Consider the following 21,482-nt stretch of genomic DNA (forward strand, 5'->3'; position numbering starts at 1 on the left):
ACACATGTCTGAGAAAGGTACTATATGAATAAACTTTACTTACTTACTACTTACTAGCAGAGTCCAAAAATAACAACAATGAGCTGGAACTGAGCTGAATATATGTATATATATATATGTATGTGTATATGTAGAAAGAGAGAGATCTTGATATAGATATCTATAAACTGACCATAGATGTGGTTTGCCTTAAGCCACTACTTGGCCAACTGTAATACTTTGAGCATTTACCTTAAAAATATATAAACTTCATTGTGAAAATTCCAAATCCCTTCCTCATCATTTGAGTGCTTGGCACGTTTCTCAGCCAGTGACTGTTCTCTTCCATTTTCTCTCTAGCTCTGAGCACAAGGTGGTCCTCTCCCTGCTGTCCGCTTTCTGTTTGGTTCTCATCTACTTCCTGGTTCAAAGACTGTGCTCGTGGGTCTCGAAGGTCGCCCTCGCCCTCGGGCTTTTGGGTGTGTACAGCTATCGGGCAGCTGTCGGCAACGTCCTGTTTCCCTGGCATCATTCTGGTCGAACTATGTCCAAGTAAGTAAGTCTTTGTGAACCACGAAACAGTGAGTTCATTCACCATAACAGCTGGCAAATTGCTGTCCCCTGGTATTGACTTGATTTAAAGTTCAGGAGTGCCAGGCTGTGCTGTGATGCAGATGAGCGTGAAGACTCTAGTGCTGCTCGTGTCATCTGGGACAATCCCTTACTCTGATGATGAACTGCAGTACAGTTTTTTCGCTTTACATCTACCTACAGTAAATCTCCCTGACCTAGTGTAACGTCATGTCCTCACGGTTTTGACAGTGTCTTAAATTAAATTAATTACACTAAAAGAGGCATCAAGCAATCTATAAATGTTGATTTAAATTGGCAGCCAGTGGGAACTGCAGAAGTATCGACAGGTCTTTTCTCCTTCAACACATCTCTGGTACGGCCGCATCAACACTCTCCCCTCATGTCATCTGTAACTTATGAAACTAAAGTATGACATTCACAACACAGCTACTTAATTAGAGTGGTGAGTACAGAAGAAATAGACTAACATGCAGAATATTGGAATCATTTTTGTAAGTAAATTTGCTTTTCATTTGGCTTGAAAATGAGCTTTTTAGCTGCAATGACTGAAATACAAATCGATGTGTTTGTCTCTATTCCTGAGCGGCAAAGAACTGTGCAGGCCACAAAGTGAGGTTCATATTTGTAGTTTTGAGTATAATTTCTAAACAACTATTGGATGGATTGCTTTCATGTTGGATACACATTATTAATATTTACCACTTGTAATGACTTTGGATAGATAGCTTGATTTAAGACCAAAACCAATGGCAGCCCAGCAGCCTCATTTATCTTTGTATCTCTGTTAAGTGCTAGTTGGCATAATTTTAAATGGATAACCTCGCTGCATAGCCACAAGAGTGGAGCTGCTGTGAAAATGGATGTAAAAGCAAAATGATTTGTAAATCACTCAAACCATTGAAGCGGTTGACTTGAAGAAGGGGACCAGGTCGCCGCTAGAGGCCTTGAGTAAGAACAAGTGTCAGCGGGGCTTCAGAATTTAAGGTTGTCAGTTGCTTTGTGTAGCCTTCAGATAGTTCCAGTACATGTTTAGTGGATAACATGCAGACTTGTTTTTTACCTTTTTACATTTTAAAATTCCATCTCAAAGTTTTGTCCGACTACATCCCTTTAGTGCAGCTAATGTTTCTAACTGTGTGTTTATAAAAGTATATGGACTATTGCTGGTCCATTGGAGTGAACAGAGATGACGTGGCTGTCTCTGGTCTCCACTTGCAGCCAATTCTCATCACCAAAGTAACTTCAGAATGTCAAGACAAACATAAGATAGCAATAAAACGAGTCAGTCTGTTATCAGTTGCCTAGGGTAAATTTGGCAACTTGTGCAATGTGTTTGTGATAATATGATGGCAAACTGTGATAAATCAACAGAAACTGCAAATCTGTTGCCGTCTGCATACACAGAAATTCAAGTTACTGATTTAACCTAGGACCTGGCGTCCACATATGTGGACATCACATTTTGGGTTGTCTAGACCAAAATACTAAATTTTGCTCTACGAGGGCCCAATATCCACTTACAAGGACATTATTCTGTTACTGTGCTATCGAAATTTAAAGCGAATGTCCTCATGTGTGGATCTCATTTTTCTCAGAAACAAAAATCAGGTAAAAAAAAAAAAAATCACATATTTTTTTGTTTTTGCATTCATCGGGTCCCAATCAGCCAAAATAGCAAAGAGAAATTAAAAATGTATGCCATGAAAGCGTTTGGGTCTTAGGAGGTTAAAATTTAAATTCCAGTCTGATTCACACAGAGTTGAAACAGACTTTCCTCCACAAACAGTGACGTAGTTGCTCAAGATGACAAGTTAACATTAAAATCACACGGGGGGTGGGGGGGGGGGGGGGGGCACAGTAGCCATGCTTTCATATAATATAAACACAATACAATCCTGTTGCCAACCAGTTGAATAGATTCCCCCTTTGCAAATATACGTGTCACAGACTCAGAGTGATTACAATGTGTTTGCAAACTGTCTGCATTTTTAAATTAGACTGCATTTATTTACAAACCTTCACCAGTTGGTCTGAGAGTGATTGCAGCCAGGCCAAGTCACACTGTGATTGTTTGAAGACAGGCTGCTTACCACCAGGCAAGCTGTGCAGTCGCCTTTCAGTGCAAAGCAATCACCCAGAGGCTGAGGCTGTTGCACGCTCAGTCGCTGAAAGAGGAAAAATTCCACTGAATCCTTTGGAGAGGAGGTCGCTGTCGTACTTTTACTCCATTGTGACTGAGGATATAGTGCACATGGCAGACCATAACATCTGTGAAGGCACCATTAATGCTGAAGCCGGCTTTACATACAGGTTTTGGAGCCACATATGCTGTCATTCCAAGATGTTTTACAGGCAGGGTATTAATTGTTTCAGTGAGACTGTGTCCCAATCCACATCGTGCCGTGGCATGGCTACGCATTTTTAAAAAGTGCAGATGTGAGGCAGCACAATGGTAATCCTCCACCATCTCACATTTTCAAAATGTGTTGCTAGCTTCCTGTTTAAGATGAAGATACATTTTTTGCAAAACAAAAAATGTCTCAGTTATGACATTTGTATGTTGAATTAAAAAACAGGAAAATAAAATCATGTTGATGCAAAGTGTAAGTAACTGCAGATCCAGAGATAGTTAAACCTGTGTTATGATCAGATGCCAGCAGGTGTAACTATAATTGTTACTTCATGACCATATTTTAAAGAAATCAAGTTTGCTGCCTCTTTCCTAGTAGTAAAGAAAGCCTGAAAGCATGGAGAGCATTGTTTTCCTCGTCTTGGGGTCATGTTTGTTGACAAGTCAGCCAGCCATGGCTAACTGATTTGTGTATTGAGATTGGATCAAATTGCGTGCGCAATTGTGATGACAACAGTAAGACTGGAGGCATTTTAACTGGCTCAACAGCGACAGGTTTTCCAAGGATGATGCTTTTTTTCCGGCCTGTTGATTTTGTTATCTCAGATTTTTTTTTTTTTTTTTTAATGGTCCTCAGTCGTCCCTGCTGTCATTTAAAAAAAATCTTGAGAAGAGTTTTCATTTCTTAAGCCTGAAAATGCATTCAAGCCCTTCCAGTATACATCTGAGGGTAAGACTCTTCCCTGCTAAGACCCTCAAGTCTTAATCAAGCAACCTAGATGCATAATAATGTTTCTCATTTTAAAGAGCTGATGATAAAACTGTTCATCTGGTGCCAGCTGCTCAGCATCCAGTGCATTTAGGAAGTTATGTGTGTCCTTGAACTCAACCTGAATAAAAAAAATCATGTTCATGGTTTGGCTCTGAAATGCATTAGTGTTCTTGGAGACTGGAGCCCCTTTACACCGTGTATATATCTTATCCTTTAGCACAGTCCGTCTGTAATAGTTGTTGTTAGCATTGTCTGAAAAGAGAGGATTTTTCCACCTCCTAAATGGTGTAATTTTTCATCCTGTAGCCAGTAGCTTGGCACAGAGTTACCTGCTACTAACCCCTGTCAGAAAATGATGAGTGTTCAGGACTGCACACGGTTCTCCTGTCTAGTTTTCCTGACCTCCCTTCATCTACCACCAGTACCTGGCCTTCCCTAACCTTTTCTGTTCTCCTTGGCAGGCTCGCCTGCCTGCTTGCCTAATTAAAATCTCAACCTCTCACCCTTAGCCAAACAAAGATACCTTACTTAAGCCATGCAGTGACTTGCGCTCCTTTTGACCGACTGTATAATTGACATGGCCGATGTTCGACCCAGTGCTTCAGTGTTTCTTTTCACACGCAGTGATCATGATTGTGCATCACCTCAAGTTTTTCTTTAGCTTTAGCTCTTCTTATAGACTAACTTAAGTGCTGTTATTTTTGACGACAGCAGGTCGTGTAGCTCAGGTTCTGTGTTTTCATTGCTTGCTAAGGAGATTCTATTTTTGGCCAATTAAAATAGAACTTTGATTTTATCGTCTTAAAGCTTCCAACATTTGAGACAAATAATTTCCCATGGGTCTATATTTTGTTGTTTTGGCCATTTTTAAACAGCCATCTAGTTAAAGCTACGGCAATTTTAGATAGATCTCTTTTTGAGATAAAAAATGCACACACCCCCACCCCCCACCCATGCTGTAATGTGGATCTAAAAAGAAGCAGCTTTGTATAATGACCCTGTTTAAAGTCTGGTCTTCTTGGGTTACTCTTTCTGTGTGTTTTATCAGAGTAAAGCCCCCTGACAACTCCCCGGCTCCCTCCTCACCTCCCTTCGTGCCAACTGCCTAATTGCGCTGCTGCATCTTTCAAAATGGCTAATGGGGTTGAGAACAGCCAACGCTGCTCACTTTAAAGGGCTCAAAGACTCGCTTGGATTGATGTCACTGTGGATACAGTTTGTCTTTTTTCCCTCTCAGTTTTCCTCTCCCCCGCGCACGCCCCTCCTTATGGCATCATCTCAAATGAACCTAAAAATAGAAAGCTAACAAAGTCAGGCGACAGGGCACGTATATACTCTGAATTATTTGTATTTATTTAGATATTGAGAGGTGGCTGATTACCGCTGCAGCACTGACACATAACTGTAGACAGGAAGATGCAATTAAGGTAACAAAAGCGGAAGCAAATGAAATTTTTCTGAGCGAACGTTCCAGCAGGAAGTAGCTGAACATCAAAGCAGCCGGCTGAGGTCCAAACCTGTCTGAGGCTGTATGCATCATAGCCAAAGTTTGTTTCAGTCCCCCCCTCCACATTTATGGCTCTTTTTTTTTTTTTATACTGAACACAAAGCCACTAGAAGCATTTACAATGTTTATGCTTCTGTTTGTGTGTGCGTGTGAGCGCGCGTGCTTCACACCTGCACAAAACATGACCCATTTTATCGTGTATGCTTGATCTCGAAAGGGGGCTGTTGCGCAGTTTCCCAATTTAAAAATATTCATGCATACCGATCCCGCTTAAAAATGGAAATGTATTCAAACTCGTCTCAAAACACCTGTGAACCTCTGCCACACACACGTGCACGCACGCACACGCAGACAGGCACACACAGAATGCATTTTTCAGTTTTATTACCCAGGCGGTAAAGTGTTTTATAACCCTGTTTCAAAGTCAATTCTGTGTTTACAATATATCAGTGGTAACATTTAGCAAATTATTATGCTCCACTGACTGCCAGAGCCGTGTACGTAAAAACCGCTTTCTGTTGTTTCAGCACAAACGGGATTGTTTAAAAGAAATGACACAAAATAGAAGTCTAAAGAAAGGTGGACATCAACACATGCTGCCAGAGAAGCAGGTATTGATCTAGTGGCTTGTTGTGTAATTAGATGTTGTGTCTGTAACCATTGTTTTAAAGTCTTCTCCTCGGTCCCCGTGGCGTTTTAGCAGTTGCCACCGTGACAAGCTCAGCTTTATCCCGCAGAAAGTCAGGGCTCAGACAAAGTGGGCAGGTCCTGCTTGCTCTCAGGCGTCTGCTTGAAAGCTTTTCCTCTGGCACTGAATCACTTGTTTTGGCTGATTCACTGTAAGTGTTAGCCTGATGCAGGTGATTGATGAAGGGGATCTACCAAACATGTTAAGGGGATTGGACATAGTCTTACCTTTTCTTATTCACTTGCTGGAGCGCCAGTGCTTGTTTCCAAGGTAACATGAAATCCAGGCAGCTCTGCAGCTTGACAAGCAACTATTTTCTGTCCACTGTTACTACTATTAACCTTTTTTTTTTTTTTTTTAAATCCAGCAGATAAGAAGATGAAATTGATTGAATTGCACCTCCTCATCAAGCAATGTGAAGGTTTCCCAAAGGATTTAACACCCCTAAAAAACATAGTTTGAAATGAGACATCTTTTCTTTCACTCACATTAAATATTCATTACTAAATATAGAACAATCAAAGTCGAAGGTTGGGGGAACTGATAATATTATTGCTAAGGAGTTTAATATGGGGAGGTTTTGCTTCTTCAGGGTGAGGTCGGTGTGATTTGATCAGATTTGAGTGACAGTGGCCTGGAAACATGAGTAAATAATCCAATAAGAAGTCCTTTTGATTCAAATAAAGCATTTAACTGCTTTGGTGAATGGAGAATACAGAGCTGGATTCATCACAGTCAGCCTGCCACATTTTTCTTGTGTAACTGTTAAAATTGTTGATTATAGAAAAAGGGTTTTAATTCCTTAGTCTCAGTTCACTGAGTGGGGAGCATAGACCGTATGTAATAGATGGATGTAGCCATTGCTTTGAAATTTGCTAGTAAAGTCCCGTTTTGAAGCATCAAGCTGAGCATTTTATCTATCATCAAAGGTTTTGGGGTTTTTGCAAACAGACATGGGCTAAATCTGACCAAAATCAATGGCCTTTGTGTGCTTAGTCTAATAAAATTTGGTTTTTTTTTTTAAAAAAATTGTTGTTTAGTTTTATTTTATTTTATTTTTACATATACTATTTCACTTTGTTATTTGTTATGTCATGTGTACAGCACTTTGTTTTCAGTTGAAGGTTTTTTGAAAAGTGCTATATAAATCAATTGCTTGCTTGCTTTATTTACTTTTCATTCACAGTTGTGACACGTACTGCACTTCTTTTTGACTCTAATCGAAACCATAATTTAGAAAAGTAAACATTATGTTTTTAATAAAGATGACCAGACTGGTCATAGAGCAAAGAAGCAGAAGAGTCATTTCCTGATGAGCTTTTATGCAATTTGACCTCGTTTTTACAAAGTGACAATATTGCGTGTAGAAGGTCAAATCCAGCGCACAAACATGAAGTTTTCAGTTAGCAGTAGACGTGTAGTTTACTGCTAATTATGCCAAAATTTAATTCTGATTAAAAGCATGGCTTATTCTTTGTGCTTGATGTTGGAATGAACTGACTGTGCCAGTTTTTTTAGAAAGCAGCAACTTTTGTAAAACTAACCACACTTAAGGCGCTATTTAGGGGATTGCACTTACATGATATTTTGCCCTGTTTAGTAAATCTGGCCCGGTGGGCAGAACTGATTGAGGAAACTGAGGACATTGCTCTCTTCAAGTACAGCTAGTGACTATCAGTCACAGGGAACCACAGGGTACCTTGTCTTCATTTAAAAAACTTGACGTCATGTTGTTTTAAGTAAGACCTGAAACTAGCAGTTGAGGCCATAAACTCATGAAAATATTTCCTGAGGTTATTGATAAAGGGAGCTGCTGGCCTTCATCCTGTTGATTTTCATACGATGTGACTTCTTATTGCTACTACAGAAGTCGCCCCCTGCTGGACACTTGAAAGAATGCAGTTGTAAGATTTTCTACTCTGCCTTCTCTTTTTTCCTGAAGCTAGAGCCATCTTTTATATACAGTCTATGGTAGATACCAGTTGAGCCCCACCCCTTTAAGACCAGTGAGAAGAGCAGATACTAAGACAAGAAATATTATTTTGAATGCCTTGAAATAAACATTTCCAGTGAAGAATCTCTGAGAGAAACTGGTTTTGAGCAATATCTTTTAAAAATTATGTTGAAATAAATTATATGTAATGTCTTTATGAAAGTAATACCAAAGAAAAGCTGTATGTTAGTAATGCAGTTTTTAACCCATCTGACAAAACCAACTAGAATAAGGCAACAGTATTGCTCTATCTGCTCTAATAAATGCTTACTGGCCTATGAATGGACATCTCCCTGTTTCTGTGAAGATCCAAGTGTTCATCTGTTTCCTGGTGTAGTTCTCAAACCCAAAAGTAATCTCTACAACAACAAAAAAACACCAGAAGTAACAAAATGCACTCTTAGCATTGTTCTTTGTGATGAATGTCTTCCTCTGGAAGACGCAGCTGAACACAACTTTGGGATATTCTGTGTTATTGTTCTGTGATAAGAGCAAGTTTCCTCTTCCAAGCTTTGCATTTGTTTAGTGGTCTGAGTTAATGCATGCCAGAAGGCGAATGGCAGACTTTATAAATGATTCACTACAAAATAACATTATATCTGAGGAGGACTGATAGCATGGATTGTCAATACTAATGACTTTACAATTTCACTGGCTGTAATCTGGAACAAAAATTCTTCGACTGCAGTTCCAGGATCCTTTGCATGTATCCACCACCAAACAGCAACATGATAAACAGTGTTATTATCTCAATGATTCTATACTGCATCTTAAACTGTCTGTCAGACTGTTTCTATTATAAAACCACGACTTTATTCATATCTATTACAGACCACTGTAATTCGAGTTATGAAAGAGATGAGAGAGCAGGGATATGAAGGGCTGCAGGAGTCCTGTTTACTGTTGCTGCACTTTGTATTTTGGCTGCATGTCTCTACGTTTGGATGGAAACTGTGGATGGCATAATGCCTTCTGAGATTCATGCCATGAGAGTTGGGAAAGTTAAAGAATCTGATGCTTAAAATCAGCCTCATTCATGTCTTCAACCAAAAAACTGTGCATGACATGCTATAATAAGGGTACTCTTAAAATCACTGCAGACACTTTTTGAAGGGCCTGCAGTTATGGAAATTATATAAACATTACATAGAGCCTTTATTGCTCAGACAACAAGGACAGTTTGCGCAGTCTGCCTTGAAAATGTCAGAGCAAACAAGATGGCTTTCAGTATTCAGACTTTCTTGTGCCTCTTGGTTCAGGAAGATGGTTATTGTGTCAGAGTCATGTAGATTAGCCCTGGGTTTTTTTCAATTGTTAGAAATGTGAAATTTGATACTTTTTAAGCACAGCCTGAACTTTATTGGGCAAGTTCTCTTCCAATTTCTTTAAAAGGTCTCCAGGATTTTTTTTGAAGGGCATTCAAAGCTCTTCTTTGGATGTTTCTGCCTTTTGTTCTGTTCTCTGACAAGATGATTCCACACTGCCTCAGCAATGTTGAGGTCTGGACTCTGGGGAGGCCAATCTGTTCCATTGTGTGTTTTTCAATCCAGGTATGTTTTTACTGCATTGTCAGTGTGTCTGGGATCATTGTCATGCTGAAAAGTCAAGCTGTTGCCAATCAGATGCTTTAAAAATGGTATTGCGTCGTAGATGAATGCAGAAAATATAATCTGTAATTTTCTGCATTAATTAATTTTGACAAGATCTTTAACACCACAAGGTTGAAATGCAGCTACAAACCATATCATACCCTCCACTGTGTTTTGTAGGTGGTTGTAGTTACGGGGCGATCGTGGCTCAAGAGTTGGGAGTTCGTCTTGTAATCGGAAGGTTGCTGGTTCGAGCCCCAGCTAGGACAGTCTCGGTCGTTGTGTCCTTGGGCAAGACACTTCCCCCGTTGCCTACTGGTGGTGGTCAGAGGGCCCGGTGGCGCCAGTGTCCGGCAGCCTCGCCTCTGTCAGTGTGCCCCAGGGTGGCTGTGGCTACAATGTAGCTGCCATCACCAGTGTGTGAATGCGAGTGTGAATGGGTGGGTGACTGGATATGTAAAGCGCTTTGGGGTCCTTAGGGACTAGTAAAGCGCTATATAAATACAGGCCATTTACCATAGTTAGGTGACAGCTTTCCATCTCTCAGGTATTGTGTCAGGTTCTTGCTGGATTTTCCTGTTTCTCAAGGACATGACTTTCACATACTGTTCATGTGCTGTAGATAGTAGAGATGGCACGATACCACTTTTTTATGTCCGATACGATATCATACATTTGGATGTCTGCCGATACCAATATAAATCCGATATAGCATATTTTATAATCAATAAAATGTTTTGTTTAAATATCTTGCTGCATTTTGTATAAGTTCATACTCAAGTTTAAAAAACTAAACTAAAATAAAACTTTTCTGTTATACCTGTATGCAAAAGATACACTGCACCCAAAATATTTCATAGATCAGCTAAACTGATCAATCTAATAAACTTAAACCTACACCATCCTCCCTATTCTGGTATTTCAAAGAGTACTTAGTGGAAATATTAAGCAACCTAACTAATAGGGTTCCAACTCCCAGCAAAAAATAATAAAAAAATAGGGAACCACCCCCCACCCTCTGCTTTATAATGCTTAATTGACGTAATCGACTGTAATTTAATGCAAGTGTAAAAAAAAAAAATGCACAGAAATCTGAAAAATCAGAAAATTGTCTACAATGATTAAATAGATTCAACATCTTTCTTCAAAAGAATTGCAGACTGCACAGATGGTGCCTTCCCAAAGGAAAAAGTACTATAGCTTACTAGGGTATAAATTTGACTTAATAGTTACTATATACAATAATGGATGTCTGTACATTTTACATCAGATGGAAACTTTGGTTGTAAGATTCAGATAATTATTTATTAAAAGCTAGACATGACAATTAGAAAGGAAAGTATGTCTTTGTGCCCCCTTTTCCCTGTTAATGCCCTATCGGCCCCCCTGGCTAAACCTTGCTAGACCCGCCCCTGCACAGTTACGTCAGCTGGATCTTTATGTAGAAAAAGATCCTGGTGTAGAAAGTAATATTAACAGTTTATCAAGCTTAAACGTGCTGCTGTTGTTTATCCGCTGGTTTCCTTTTTCTAACGCAAAGTGGGCCAAAAACAAACGAGAGACGGAGTCGCGACAGAAAAGCAGATCAGCTGATCATTGATCAGTTTCATGATTGAAGTAGCAGCAGGAGAGGGAGGGAGAGAGTCGCTCCCAGCATTCGGTGGGAATGCTTTACAAACATTCAGAGATGAACTTGCACACTTCCTTTACTTCTCTCTGGGATACCTTTCTCGGAGATTAAATGCCGGTTTGGAAGCACGTAGCGAGGCTCCAAATGCTGAACCAGACCGCACGCCACATCCGGGCGATCGTGGCTCAAGAGTTGGGAGTTCGCCTTGTAATCGGAAGGTTGTCGGTTCGAGCCCTGGCTTGGACAGTCTCGGTCGTTGTGTCCTTGGGCAAGACACTTCCCCCGTTGCCTACTGGTGGTGGTCAGAGGGCCCGGTGGCGCCAGTGTCCGGCAGCCTCGCCTCTGTCAGTGCGCCCCAGGGTGGCTGTGGCTACTATGTAGCCTGCCATCACCAGTGTGTGAGTGAATGGGTGGATGACTGGATATGTAAAGCGCTTTGGGGTCCTTAGGGACTAGTAAAAGCGCTATATAAATACAGGCCATTTACCATTTACCATCCACTCTATCACGAGACCATACTCCTCTGACGTGCTAAGTTTATGAGCTGGGTTACGCTATGTCGCAAGTTTGTGAGGTGCTTTTGTGATATTGAATGGATCGGATTACATTTTTTATTCCTCTCCGATATCCGATCCAGTAATTTAGGTCAGTATCGGACCGATACGTAATATCGGATCGGTCCATCTCTAGTAGATAGTAGTTTTTTATGCCTGCCACGTCTTCTTTTGTCTTCCACTTCAGTTTCCTCAAACTTTTTAAGGACACACTGAACATCACGCTGAGATATGCCAAGTTTTCTTTTAATAGCTCTTTGGAAATCTCATTGTTGGTGTGTAGCTGTGTTATCTTTGACATCATTTGGAAATTCGTTTAAAGAAATTGGAGCAAATGTGTTTTCATGACAGGCTGCAACTGTGGTACAAAGGTACAAGTGCCTAAAAATACAATTTAATGTTGTAGCACAACACTGGTTCATCCCTTGACTTATGTAACTTTTTTATGCTTGAATGATTTCCTAGGTCAAAGAAAAAGCATTCCTCTGAAAATGATCAGACATTGACAGACAAAGAACCATTGCTCAAGACTCCAAGTCTGGCCCCGTGTAAACTAAACCTAAAGAAATTAAGCACTGCTCAAGACTTTTGTACAGTACTCTATACAATTAATAGAATTTCTGCAAAGAATTTGGACTTTGTTATAAGAAACAAATGCAACCTGAATAAGTGATAACAGCTGTTTCAAGTCTTTATTGAATACACTGAGTAATCGTTTGAGGATGGGAAACAAACAGCATGTTTATGTGAAAAGTTTTCACAGGACTCTCAGTGGAGCGGTGATGATTGGGGTTTGTTCTGCAGCCACAGGATCTCGGCACCTTGCAGTCCACCATGAACTGCTCTAGATACCAAAACAATTAGGAGTTCAGGAGAACGTCAAAGCCATCTTTCCATCAGCCAAAGTAGCAACTCTACAACAGACTTGCTGAAAAGCAAGAGAACTGAGTTGCTGCTTTGGTCCAGTCAAAGTCAACTGATTGAAATGCTGTGGCGAGAGACAGCTGTGCATCAATGAATGTCCACAATTCTCAATGAAGTGAAGGGACATTGTAAAGGAGAGGGGGACCAAAAGCTAGTTAGAATCACATATTCCAATTAAGGAGATGAGATTGAAAGCGTGGGTTGTAAAGATGCCTCTCTCGCTAAATAAAAGCATACAGTGTCTTGCTACTGACAAAGTCTGCTCTTCTTTAGAAAGATTGATTGGGGAGAGCCGTGCCTTGAACACAGAAACTTTCACAGCACCGCAGCAGGAACATTAAGGAGCTAGACATGAGAGTCTATAATCAGAACACTTATAGATTAATAAACAAATTCAGACCACCTCAAGTTGTGCAACACATGTGCTGCAATGTTCTGTAGCACGATGATGCAGAATTTGGCATTTCTGGTAAAAATGAACACCACTTTGTTTGAAATGCGTGTTAAAAAAACAGTACACCAATATAAGATCTGATCTCAGCTTTAATGCATGCACTTGGAAGGTTACAGCGTAGTGTTAAAAGGGGGCTCCAGTTAGTTCACAAGTTACAACATAGATTTACTGCAGAATTCTACATCAGCTTTAGAATAAGCAGTTCAGTCTGCTGACCTTTTCTCAGTTGAGATGGTTAGCATGACCTGGATAGTTCAGTCAACACCTCCCAGAGTTACTGGTGAGAACTGAAACAGTTTTGTGGGGAGGACTGGGCCAGAATTCCTCCTCGTGGTTTTGCAGGTCTCCCCAAGCAGTCTCTGGGATCAAAGTTGTTGCTGCTAAAAGAGCTTCTGCCACGATTCTGCACTGTTTGTTTAACATTAGTTTGGTCAGATCGTGTTTATCTAGAATTTTGTGGCTTAAATGAAAATCAGGCCTTGTGTTCTAATCAGTTTAGAAATCCTGGTAATTCCAGAGAGCTCACAAACATTTTCCTGCATCTGTACATCAGAATGAAAGGTTTGTCATCCACGCTAGATAGTTATTATGCCAACCCGGCAGCTCACATCCATCCCTGTCCTCGTGTAAAATCAAATCCAGGCCAGGATTTTCCACTTTTCCTCTGCATAAAATAATAATGAATACAATGCCTGGCATATTGTTAAGGGAGTTGTGAATAATAAGGAATAGTGCTGTATGGGGCATATTACTCTGCTCCTTTCTTCTGTTGGAACAGGTTTCCATAAAACCTGATTAATAATACATGTCCAATACTTGCTCAGCTCCTTCAGGGTCAGCTATTATCCTGTCGTACTTTTGCGGCTTTGACTGCATCCTGCTGCAAAAGAAACGTTCATTTACTGAGCGATTGCCTTCAACTGAAGACACCCGTGCTTGTCAGCAGGAGATTCTCTAAATGTGCAAAGAGCTTTTTGAGCTGCTGTTGCAGTTTGGAAATATCATCAGAAGCAAAAATGGTGGATATTATTCTGAAAATTATACAGCTGTTTGGAGGCGAATGGAGCTCATTCACAACAGCCATTTTGGCTTGTCAAAGAAAAATACAGATGGATTTGATCGCATTAATAAGGCTGCCTTTCAGCCATAGAAGTTCCTGGTATTGTTAGCACAGCTTACTGGGAGACTTCATGGAACTGAGTCATGAATGTGTTTAGTTCCATCTGTGCTTTTCAAGATATCTGATGTCAAAAAGGTCCAGAGGTGAGAATATTCAAGGCACCGCCATCCTAATGACTGTTAATCTTCACATGTTTGCAGAGAACAAAATTAAGTCTCAGTTTCCCTCTGGCTGTAACTGCCTTAATATTCAGTGGCTTTCTTAACTTCATTACCTCCTAATACTCTTTATTTCTCCTTCATCTATTATGAAATGGGTAGAAGAAAAAACAACTCGCGTCACAGTTCTGTCCACTCTTTGTTGCCTGTTTTTGTTTTATGAGGCTAATTTACTTAGTCCTTGTTTTAGGGCAAATATTAATAAATGTACCGTAATTGTCGGGCTATAAGCCGCTACTTTTTGCACAAGCTTTGAACCCTGCGGCTTTTAGTCAGGTGCGGCTTTTCTATGGATTTTCCATGATTTTTGTGATATCGTAAGACGATTTGTTTTGTTTGTTCCGCTGTTGTACGGCACTACGTTGCCTGGCGGAAGGATCGGGGTTCAAGAGTGGTATGTTAGTCACATGTCCGTCCGCCAGGCAACGTAGTGCCGTACGAAGTAGCGCGAAAAACAAACTTCAAAGTAGCGCTACGCATTCAGCGGGAGGCGTGGATGATGAGCGGCGATAAACTTGCGAAAAGCAAGTTATGCCCAACTCCACCGGTGGATTCTGACAGCGTGGAAAAGTGCGAAAACATCCACGATCACCAACGGATTTTGAAGGGCTGGACTGCTGCATGATGGAGAGGAGGACACCGCCACGGCCCTTCTGAGGGTGTTCGACTCTGACACTGACAACGAGGATTTCTTTGGTTTTGAAAGTGACAACGAAGGAGAGAAGCGGAGAGTGGATGACGAAGCCATCCTGAGCCTGTTCGTTTCCGACATTGGAGAAGAGGACTTTGGTGGTTTTAGAGCGCAGGAAGAAGAGAAAGATGGTGAATGACTGACTTTTCTTCTTGTTAAAGCCGTGTCACTGCACCTGAGCCTAAAAGGTAGTCCGAATCTATTTTCCTGGTGTGCTGTAGGTTACTGTTATGTACTACATGTGCAAATATGTACCCATAACTTGTTTTTCAAAATATTAATAAAAGGGGTGTGTCTCCAAACAGCCATCTCTTTCCTGACAATTCCCTTTGTGCATATTCTCTTACATATGATAAGTCAACATTGAAACACCTGCGGCTTTTAGTCAGGTGCGGCTAATGTATGTACAAAACAGGATTTTCCCCTGATTTTAGCTTGTGCGGCTAATATTCAGGTGCGCTTTGTAGTCCGGGAAATACGGTAAGTTAATTAAAGAGCAGATGTGAGTGGGAAAATCTTTTCATTTAAGTCTCTCTGGATAAGAGAAAATGCTGAATGCCTGAAATGGAAATTAGACTAAATGTAATTGCCTTCATAATCGAAAGCACTTTTCCTTTAAAGCTTCAATTTGGGACTTTTTCAGTATATAAATTATTGATAGCTTGAAAAGGCTTTTTTGTGGAGTTAGCCTTTTAGAAGAAGAAGAAGAAGAAGAGCTTGTGGAAACTTTTTTTTTTAACCTTGCGGTAGCTTCAGACTTTAGATCCAGACTCACCGTCGTGCACCACAGGGCATGCATTACTGGCCTCGTCTGCCTTTGAATCTCGCTTATCATGCGTCCTCTTTTTTTGTTAACTTAAAGAGACAAGCTACAAAAAATGTTGGATAAAAATGACAAATAACCCATGCTTGCGGTTTGTTTTCAGGCTATATAAAAAGCACATACGCACAGCCCATGCTTCACTTGGGTTGCCTCTGGTAAGCAGTGTGAGTTTGCACAGACTGTAGGTCTATTTGAAGTAACCATATATAGTGCCAGCAGTTCAAAATCTCACCCTTCATGATATGAGATGACTATAATATATTCATGTGACACACCAAAAGAAGCTGCACACTACATCCATCTGCCAAGACCATCAGATATAAGCCCTGCAGTCCGCCTCTTGTTGTAGAAAGAACAAACAGAAGCCTCAGATGTGGAGCTAATATGGTTTTCTTACCTGTTGAGAGTGCCTTGGGAGTGCCTCCTCAGATGTCTCAATAGTCATGCAGGGTGTCATTTTCTCCTCTCCCTGAGCAGCAGGACAAAAAAATCACCCCCAAAATACTAAATGAACACCTACCAGAGCTGTATTTGAGACTTCAGTTGGTCTGTTAGTGATATAAGTCCCTCGCTTACTTGGGGTTGGATCAGGTGAACACTCCTCTAGTCATGCTATAAGCTCAGGCCCCGGCTGAGGCAATGATCATTTCTCCTTCTTTTTCATCTTTTCATTCCTCATGTGCTGTGTGTGCTGCTACTGCATGTTTCTGAACTCTTGCCTTCGCTCTCCTGTAGTTTACTTTTTGTTTTTAGTCCCTCTAAGAGCTCACTTTTTCTCTCTTCTGTTTTCCCTCCAACCAGTCGAGGCACATGGCTGACCCTCCCTGAGCCTGGTAGCGGGGTTTTCCTATATCTTGAGGCGACAACTTTCACATACTGTTCATCTATTATAAATAAGTTTTTAGCTCTGCCACTGATGTTTTCTTTCTCCTCAACTTGTCCAGTTTCCTCCGACTTTTTAAGGACGCACTGCACACCGTGCTGGGATGTACCAGTTTTCAGGTCATAGCTTTTGGAAATCGTCTTGTTGGTACAAAAATACAATATTATGACTGTTACACTGTGTTGTCTAAAAATTCTCTTAATGTCACTATTACAAAAAGGCAAGAAATTCTGGATCATTGGAAGCAAAATAAAAAGAAATGTGTGGCTCAAACCCTTTCTACGCTACTGAAGGTGGATACAGTTTAGCCAAATTAAAGTTACTGATGTACAGATTTATAGAAAAATAGCAAATCTGTTGTGTCCATGAACTCAGTTGTTGTGCTTTGGTTCCAATGTTTGTTCATGTGACTCGTACTTAAATAACCATGGGTACAATTATGTAACATCAGTACTTTAAGGTGGTGACACTAACATTTGCTACTTAGTGAGCTCACTGTTTAGCACATATAAAACAATGGGTGGGTGGGTGAGTGTTCATGTGGACAGCCTGTGCTTAAGTGATATCTGCCCCACTCATGTTGGTTTTATATCGCACTGTAGGACTACCTTCCCTATTAACCTTCTTATTGGTTCACAGCTCCACTACATTTCAACATGCTCAAAGCTCCCATTAGCAATTATTACTAATTATTATACTATTATTACTAATCCAAATAGTAATTGAAAGCACGTGTGGGTGTGAGCGACCTTAATGGAAAATGTGTTATGTGCTGGGAAATCTTTTTTTTGGTGGTGGTTTGTGATGGGATTGATTTTTTTTCTTCTTTTTTTTTTTGTCAGAATCATTTATATCAATAAAGTTAGGCTGAAAATACTTCAACGATTCAATGAACAAGAGAATGCACCAGTGATAAATTAAGCTTAGTTATCTGATAAATTGGCAGATAAATGAATATTTAGATCATGTGTTCCAATGACCAGTGCATCACTGAGCTCCTGGACAGTCTGAGGTGCAAGCTGTCGGCGTCAGATGGAGCTAAACATAATGTCCCAGAGGTGTTCTGTTGGATTTAGGTTAGGTGAGCTTGGGGGCCAGTCAGTGGTATCAATTCATTCATTCTTCAGTTACTGCCTGCAGACTCTCGCCAGATGAGTCGGGCATTATTGTGCAGCAGGAGGAACCCAGGACCCATCGGACAGGCGTTAGGGTCTGACAATGGGTCAAAGGATTTCTGACCTAATGGCACTCACGGTGTCGTTGCCTAGCCAGTAGAGGTCTGTGTGTCCCTCCATGGATATGCCTCCCCAAACCAAACCTGACCTTCCACCAAACCCGTCATCCTGAACGATGTTACGGGCAGCTTAACATTCACCAAGGCTTCTCCCTTTCACATCTGTCACATGCACTCAGGTTGAACCTGCTCTCATGTGTGAAAATCACAGAGTGCCAGTGTTGCCTCTCCCAGTTCTGTTGTTTTATGCTAAATGACAGTTGAGCTCCATAGCAGATGCTGGTCCTGCTGATGGTCCTGTCCAGCTCTCCTACAGTAACTGTCTGTCTCCTGAAATATCCTTAATGCTGTGCTGGGAGACATTGATGTGCCATCCTAGATTAGTTGGATTACCTGTGCAACCTCTGTAGGGTCCAGGTGTCACCTCATGCTACCAGTAGTGACACTGACCCAAGTTATGTATCAAAAGATTACTTTTTTTAAGTACAGCAAGATACATTTTTGATTACAATTTTAGATTAAATTGTAATCTAATTGATTACATGTATAATATCTCTTAGATTTCACTTAGGCTAGATAGATTAAACTCAACTTGAAGTGACATATTATGTCTTTGCTGAGCTGAGAAGATCCATTGATCCATTTATCTTCTTCTACTTTTCTAATTCAGGGTCGTGGTTGGGCTGGAGTCTCTCAGCTGTCAGGAAGTACACCGTTTCAGCTTTAGCCATCCCTTCATTAATGATTTCATTTACCTGGAGCCTTATTTGTAAATATCTGAAGGAACCTTCTCTAAGCCATAACTTCTTTTTAAAGCTTCAAAGGAAAACAAGAGTGGGCTGTGAGCACCTGACCAGTCCACGTTTCAAATGTGGTATCTGTCATGTTGGCCCTAATGTAGTGATGATTATATTTGAATATTACGTTTTAAAATACACAGTTAAAACTGACTAAAACCCTCATTTCTTAGACACAGAGTGCATCCAGTGGTGACAATATTTTAAACAGGAGGTTAGAGTGTAAGCTAAAAGTTATAATGGAACAATGTAGAGGAAAGATGTATTTATTTTCTGTTAGGCTTAGGCTAGACTTCACTTAACTTGAATTAAACAAAACAACTTATATCTTTGCCAAGATGAAAACTTCCATCCATCCATCTTCTTCCACTTATCCAATTCAGGGTCGCTTGAGCCGATCCCAGCTGTCATGGTGCAGGCGGCGGGGTGCGCCCTGGCCAGACCACCAGTCTGTCACAGGGCTACAGAGGGGAAGCTGAAAACGGTGGCATGGATCAAAATCAGAATAGAGAAGGAAGGAAGGAAGGTTGAAATCTTTCCATTTTAACATATCATAATTAGCTAAATGAAACGGGAAAACAGGAGGTTAATGCAGTGTAGTGTTTTGTTTTAGAAAGACTACACGGTATGCTCGATGCTATATTTTATGTCGTGGCATCATACTCTTAGCAGAGTATCATTTTATGAAAGTAAAGTTAAAAAACAAACACGTGGAAAATTTTGCTTCAGAACACTGGTGCAAGCTCAAAATAACAAGAATGTAAGTCAGCTTTACTGATGTTGCTCCATTTCACAAATCACACATTTGTCTCGAGGAGCATTCTGCACAGCATATGGAGCCTCTATACTTCAACCCTTTGTTTGGACCGGGTGAATATCCTGGAGGCATTAATAGCTAGGCCAGAAAAACAGAGAGGTCCCAGAGTGGTGGGTCAGTCCGGTACAGCCCGAGTGCAAAGAGAGGACAGAAAATGGAGAAAATGCCACATGCAAAGCAATGGACAAAGAGGACTGTCAGTAGAAGATAAATAGAAAAAGATTTGTGTATTTTGTCCATGGTTTAAAGTTTTTTTGAGTGAAAATGTCAAAAACAAAGTATGTGGTATATATTTTTCACAATATCTAACAGGAAAGGTCAGACGATACAAATTTCATACCTTTCTTAATACTTTCTCTGCCATTTCCCAACAATCAGCAGCCATGGACTCCTCGTTGAAGCTGCTTAGCACTTTGAAAATTGAAATAATTGATGCCCACAAAGCTGGAGAAAGCTACAAAAAGAAAGAAAATTGTTTTGAAGTAGCAAGTTCCTGAGTTCATAATACAAGTAAGAAATGGTACTTAACAGGAACGGTGGAGGTCAAGTTGAGGTATCGGAGACAAAGAAAACTGTCTGAGAGAACTGCATGTAGGCTTTTATTTAGAAAGGTAAATCAAAAAAGCCTTAATTTATGAGACAGAATAGATTCAGTTAAATATCAGAAAAGTGCAGAAGAACCAGAACATCTGTCAAAAAAATAAGCATGGCTCCATAAACAATCCTAAAACCGTACAAGAGGAGCTTCCAAAAAGTTACGCCAGTGCACCAAGTCAAAAATAAAACAATCTGACTATACAGGGTGGCTAAACCTTTACTTCAGGCCCTGGGAAATATGAAAAATAAAAAGGTGTCATCGAGAATCGTCTCTGTGCACCACAAATAATCAAGAATTGATTAAAGGACAGATTTTCAGATTTAATTCAACGACTCAAATGTTTTAACTGTTTAGGAATTACACACATTTATACACAGTCCCGCAATTTCAGTGGCTCCAAATTAACTGGACAAATTAACTCTAAACATACATGTGTGCGATGTATATCGAAGGTGACTCGTGAAAAAACGCAAACCGATGATGAGATGAACATAATTCATGTGAAAAAGCCAAAGAATTGGAATTTATAATAAATAAATCAATATACGCGTGAAGTTGTTCATGCAAAGTTTCTTTGACATTGGCCTAACAGTTAGGAGGTAATAGGTGCCCTACTTAGTACACTAAGATTACGGTATCGTAAGTTAAGGATTGATTTTTAATGTTTGGATGGAAAACCTTTGGAGTCGATGACAGTCTGGAACCCGTTAACCTCACCAAATGCTGATGCTCAGTCAGGCCCTTACTCTAGCTGCCGTCAGCTTGTTTGTGGGCTTCACTGCCTTCAGTTTTGCCTTCAGTACAGGGAGTGCAGAATTATTAGGCAAATGAGTATTTTGTCCACATCATCCTCTTCATGCATGTTGTCTTACTCCAAGCTGTATAGGCTCGAAAGCCTACTACCAATTAAGCATATTAGGTGATGTGCATCTCTGTAATGAGAAGGGGCGTGGTCTAATGACATCAACACCCTATATCAGGTGTGCATAATTATTAGGCAACGTCCTTTCCTTTGGCTAAATGGGTCAAAAGAAGGACTTGACAGGCTCAGAAAAGTCAAAAATAGTGAGATATCTTGCAGAGGGATGCAGCAGTCTCAAAATTGCAAAGCTTCTGAAGCGTGATCATCAAACAATCAAGCGTTTCATTCAAAATAGTCAACAGGGTCGCAAGAAGCGTGTGGAAAAACCAAGGCGCCAAATAACTGCCCATGAACTGAGAAAAGTCAAGCGTGCAGCTGCCAAGGTGCCACTTGCCACCAGTTTGG

The 21,482-nt window shown here is 40.5% G+C and overlaps 1 protein-coding gene across 1 annotated transcript in view; it reads left to right on the forward strand.

Annotated features, from left to right (window-relative positions):
* The window catches only part of pigg (phosphatidylinositol glycan anchor biosynthesis class G (EMM blood group)), a 93,522-nt gene that overhangs the window by 51,944 nt on the left and 20,096 nt on the right, over positions 1 to 21,482 (forward strand). The window contains exon 10 of the mRNA XM_085419619.1: positions 340 to 531. Within this exon, the coding sequence (XP_085275745.1) occupies positions 340 to 531 (192 nt within the window). The remainder of the gene's footprint in view (positions 1 to 339; positions 532 to 21,482) is intronic.

This window comes from Rhamphochromis longiceps, linkage group LG2 (assembly GCF_057381845.1).
Source record: "Rhamphochromis longiceps isolate RC_006_pf linkage group LG2, R_longiceps_female_GT1.1, whole genome shotgun sequence".
Taxonomy (NCBI): Eukaryota; Metazoa; Chordata; class Actinopteri; order Cichliformes; family Cichlidae; genus Rhamphochromis; species Rhamphochromis longiceps.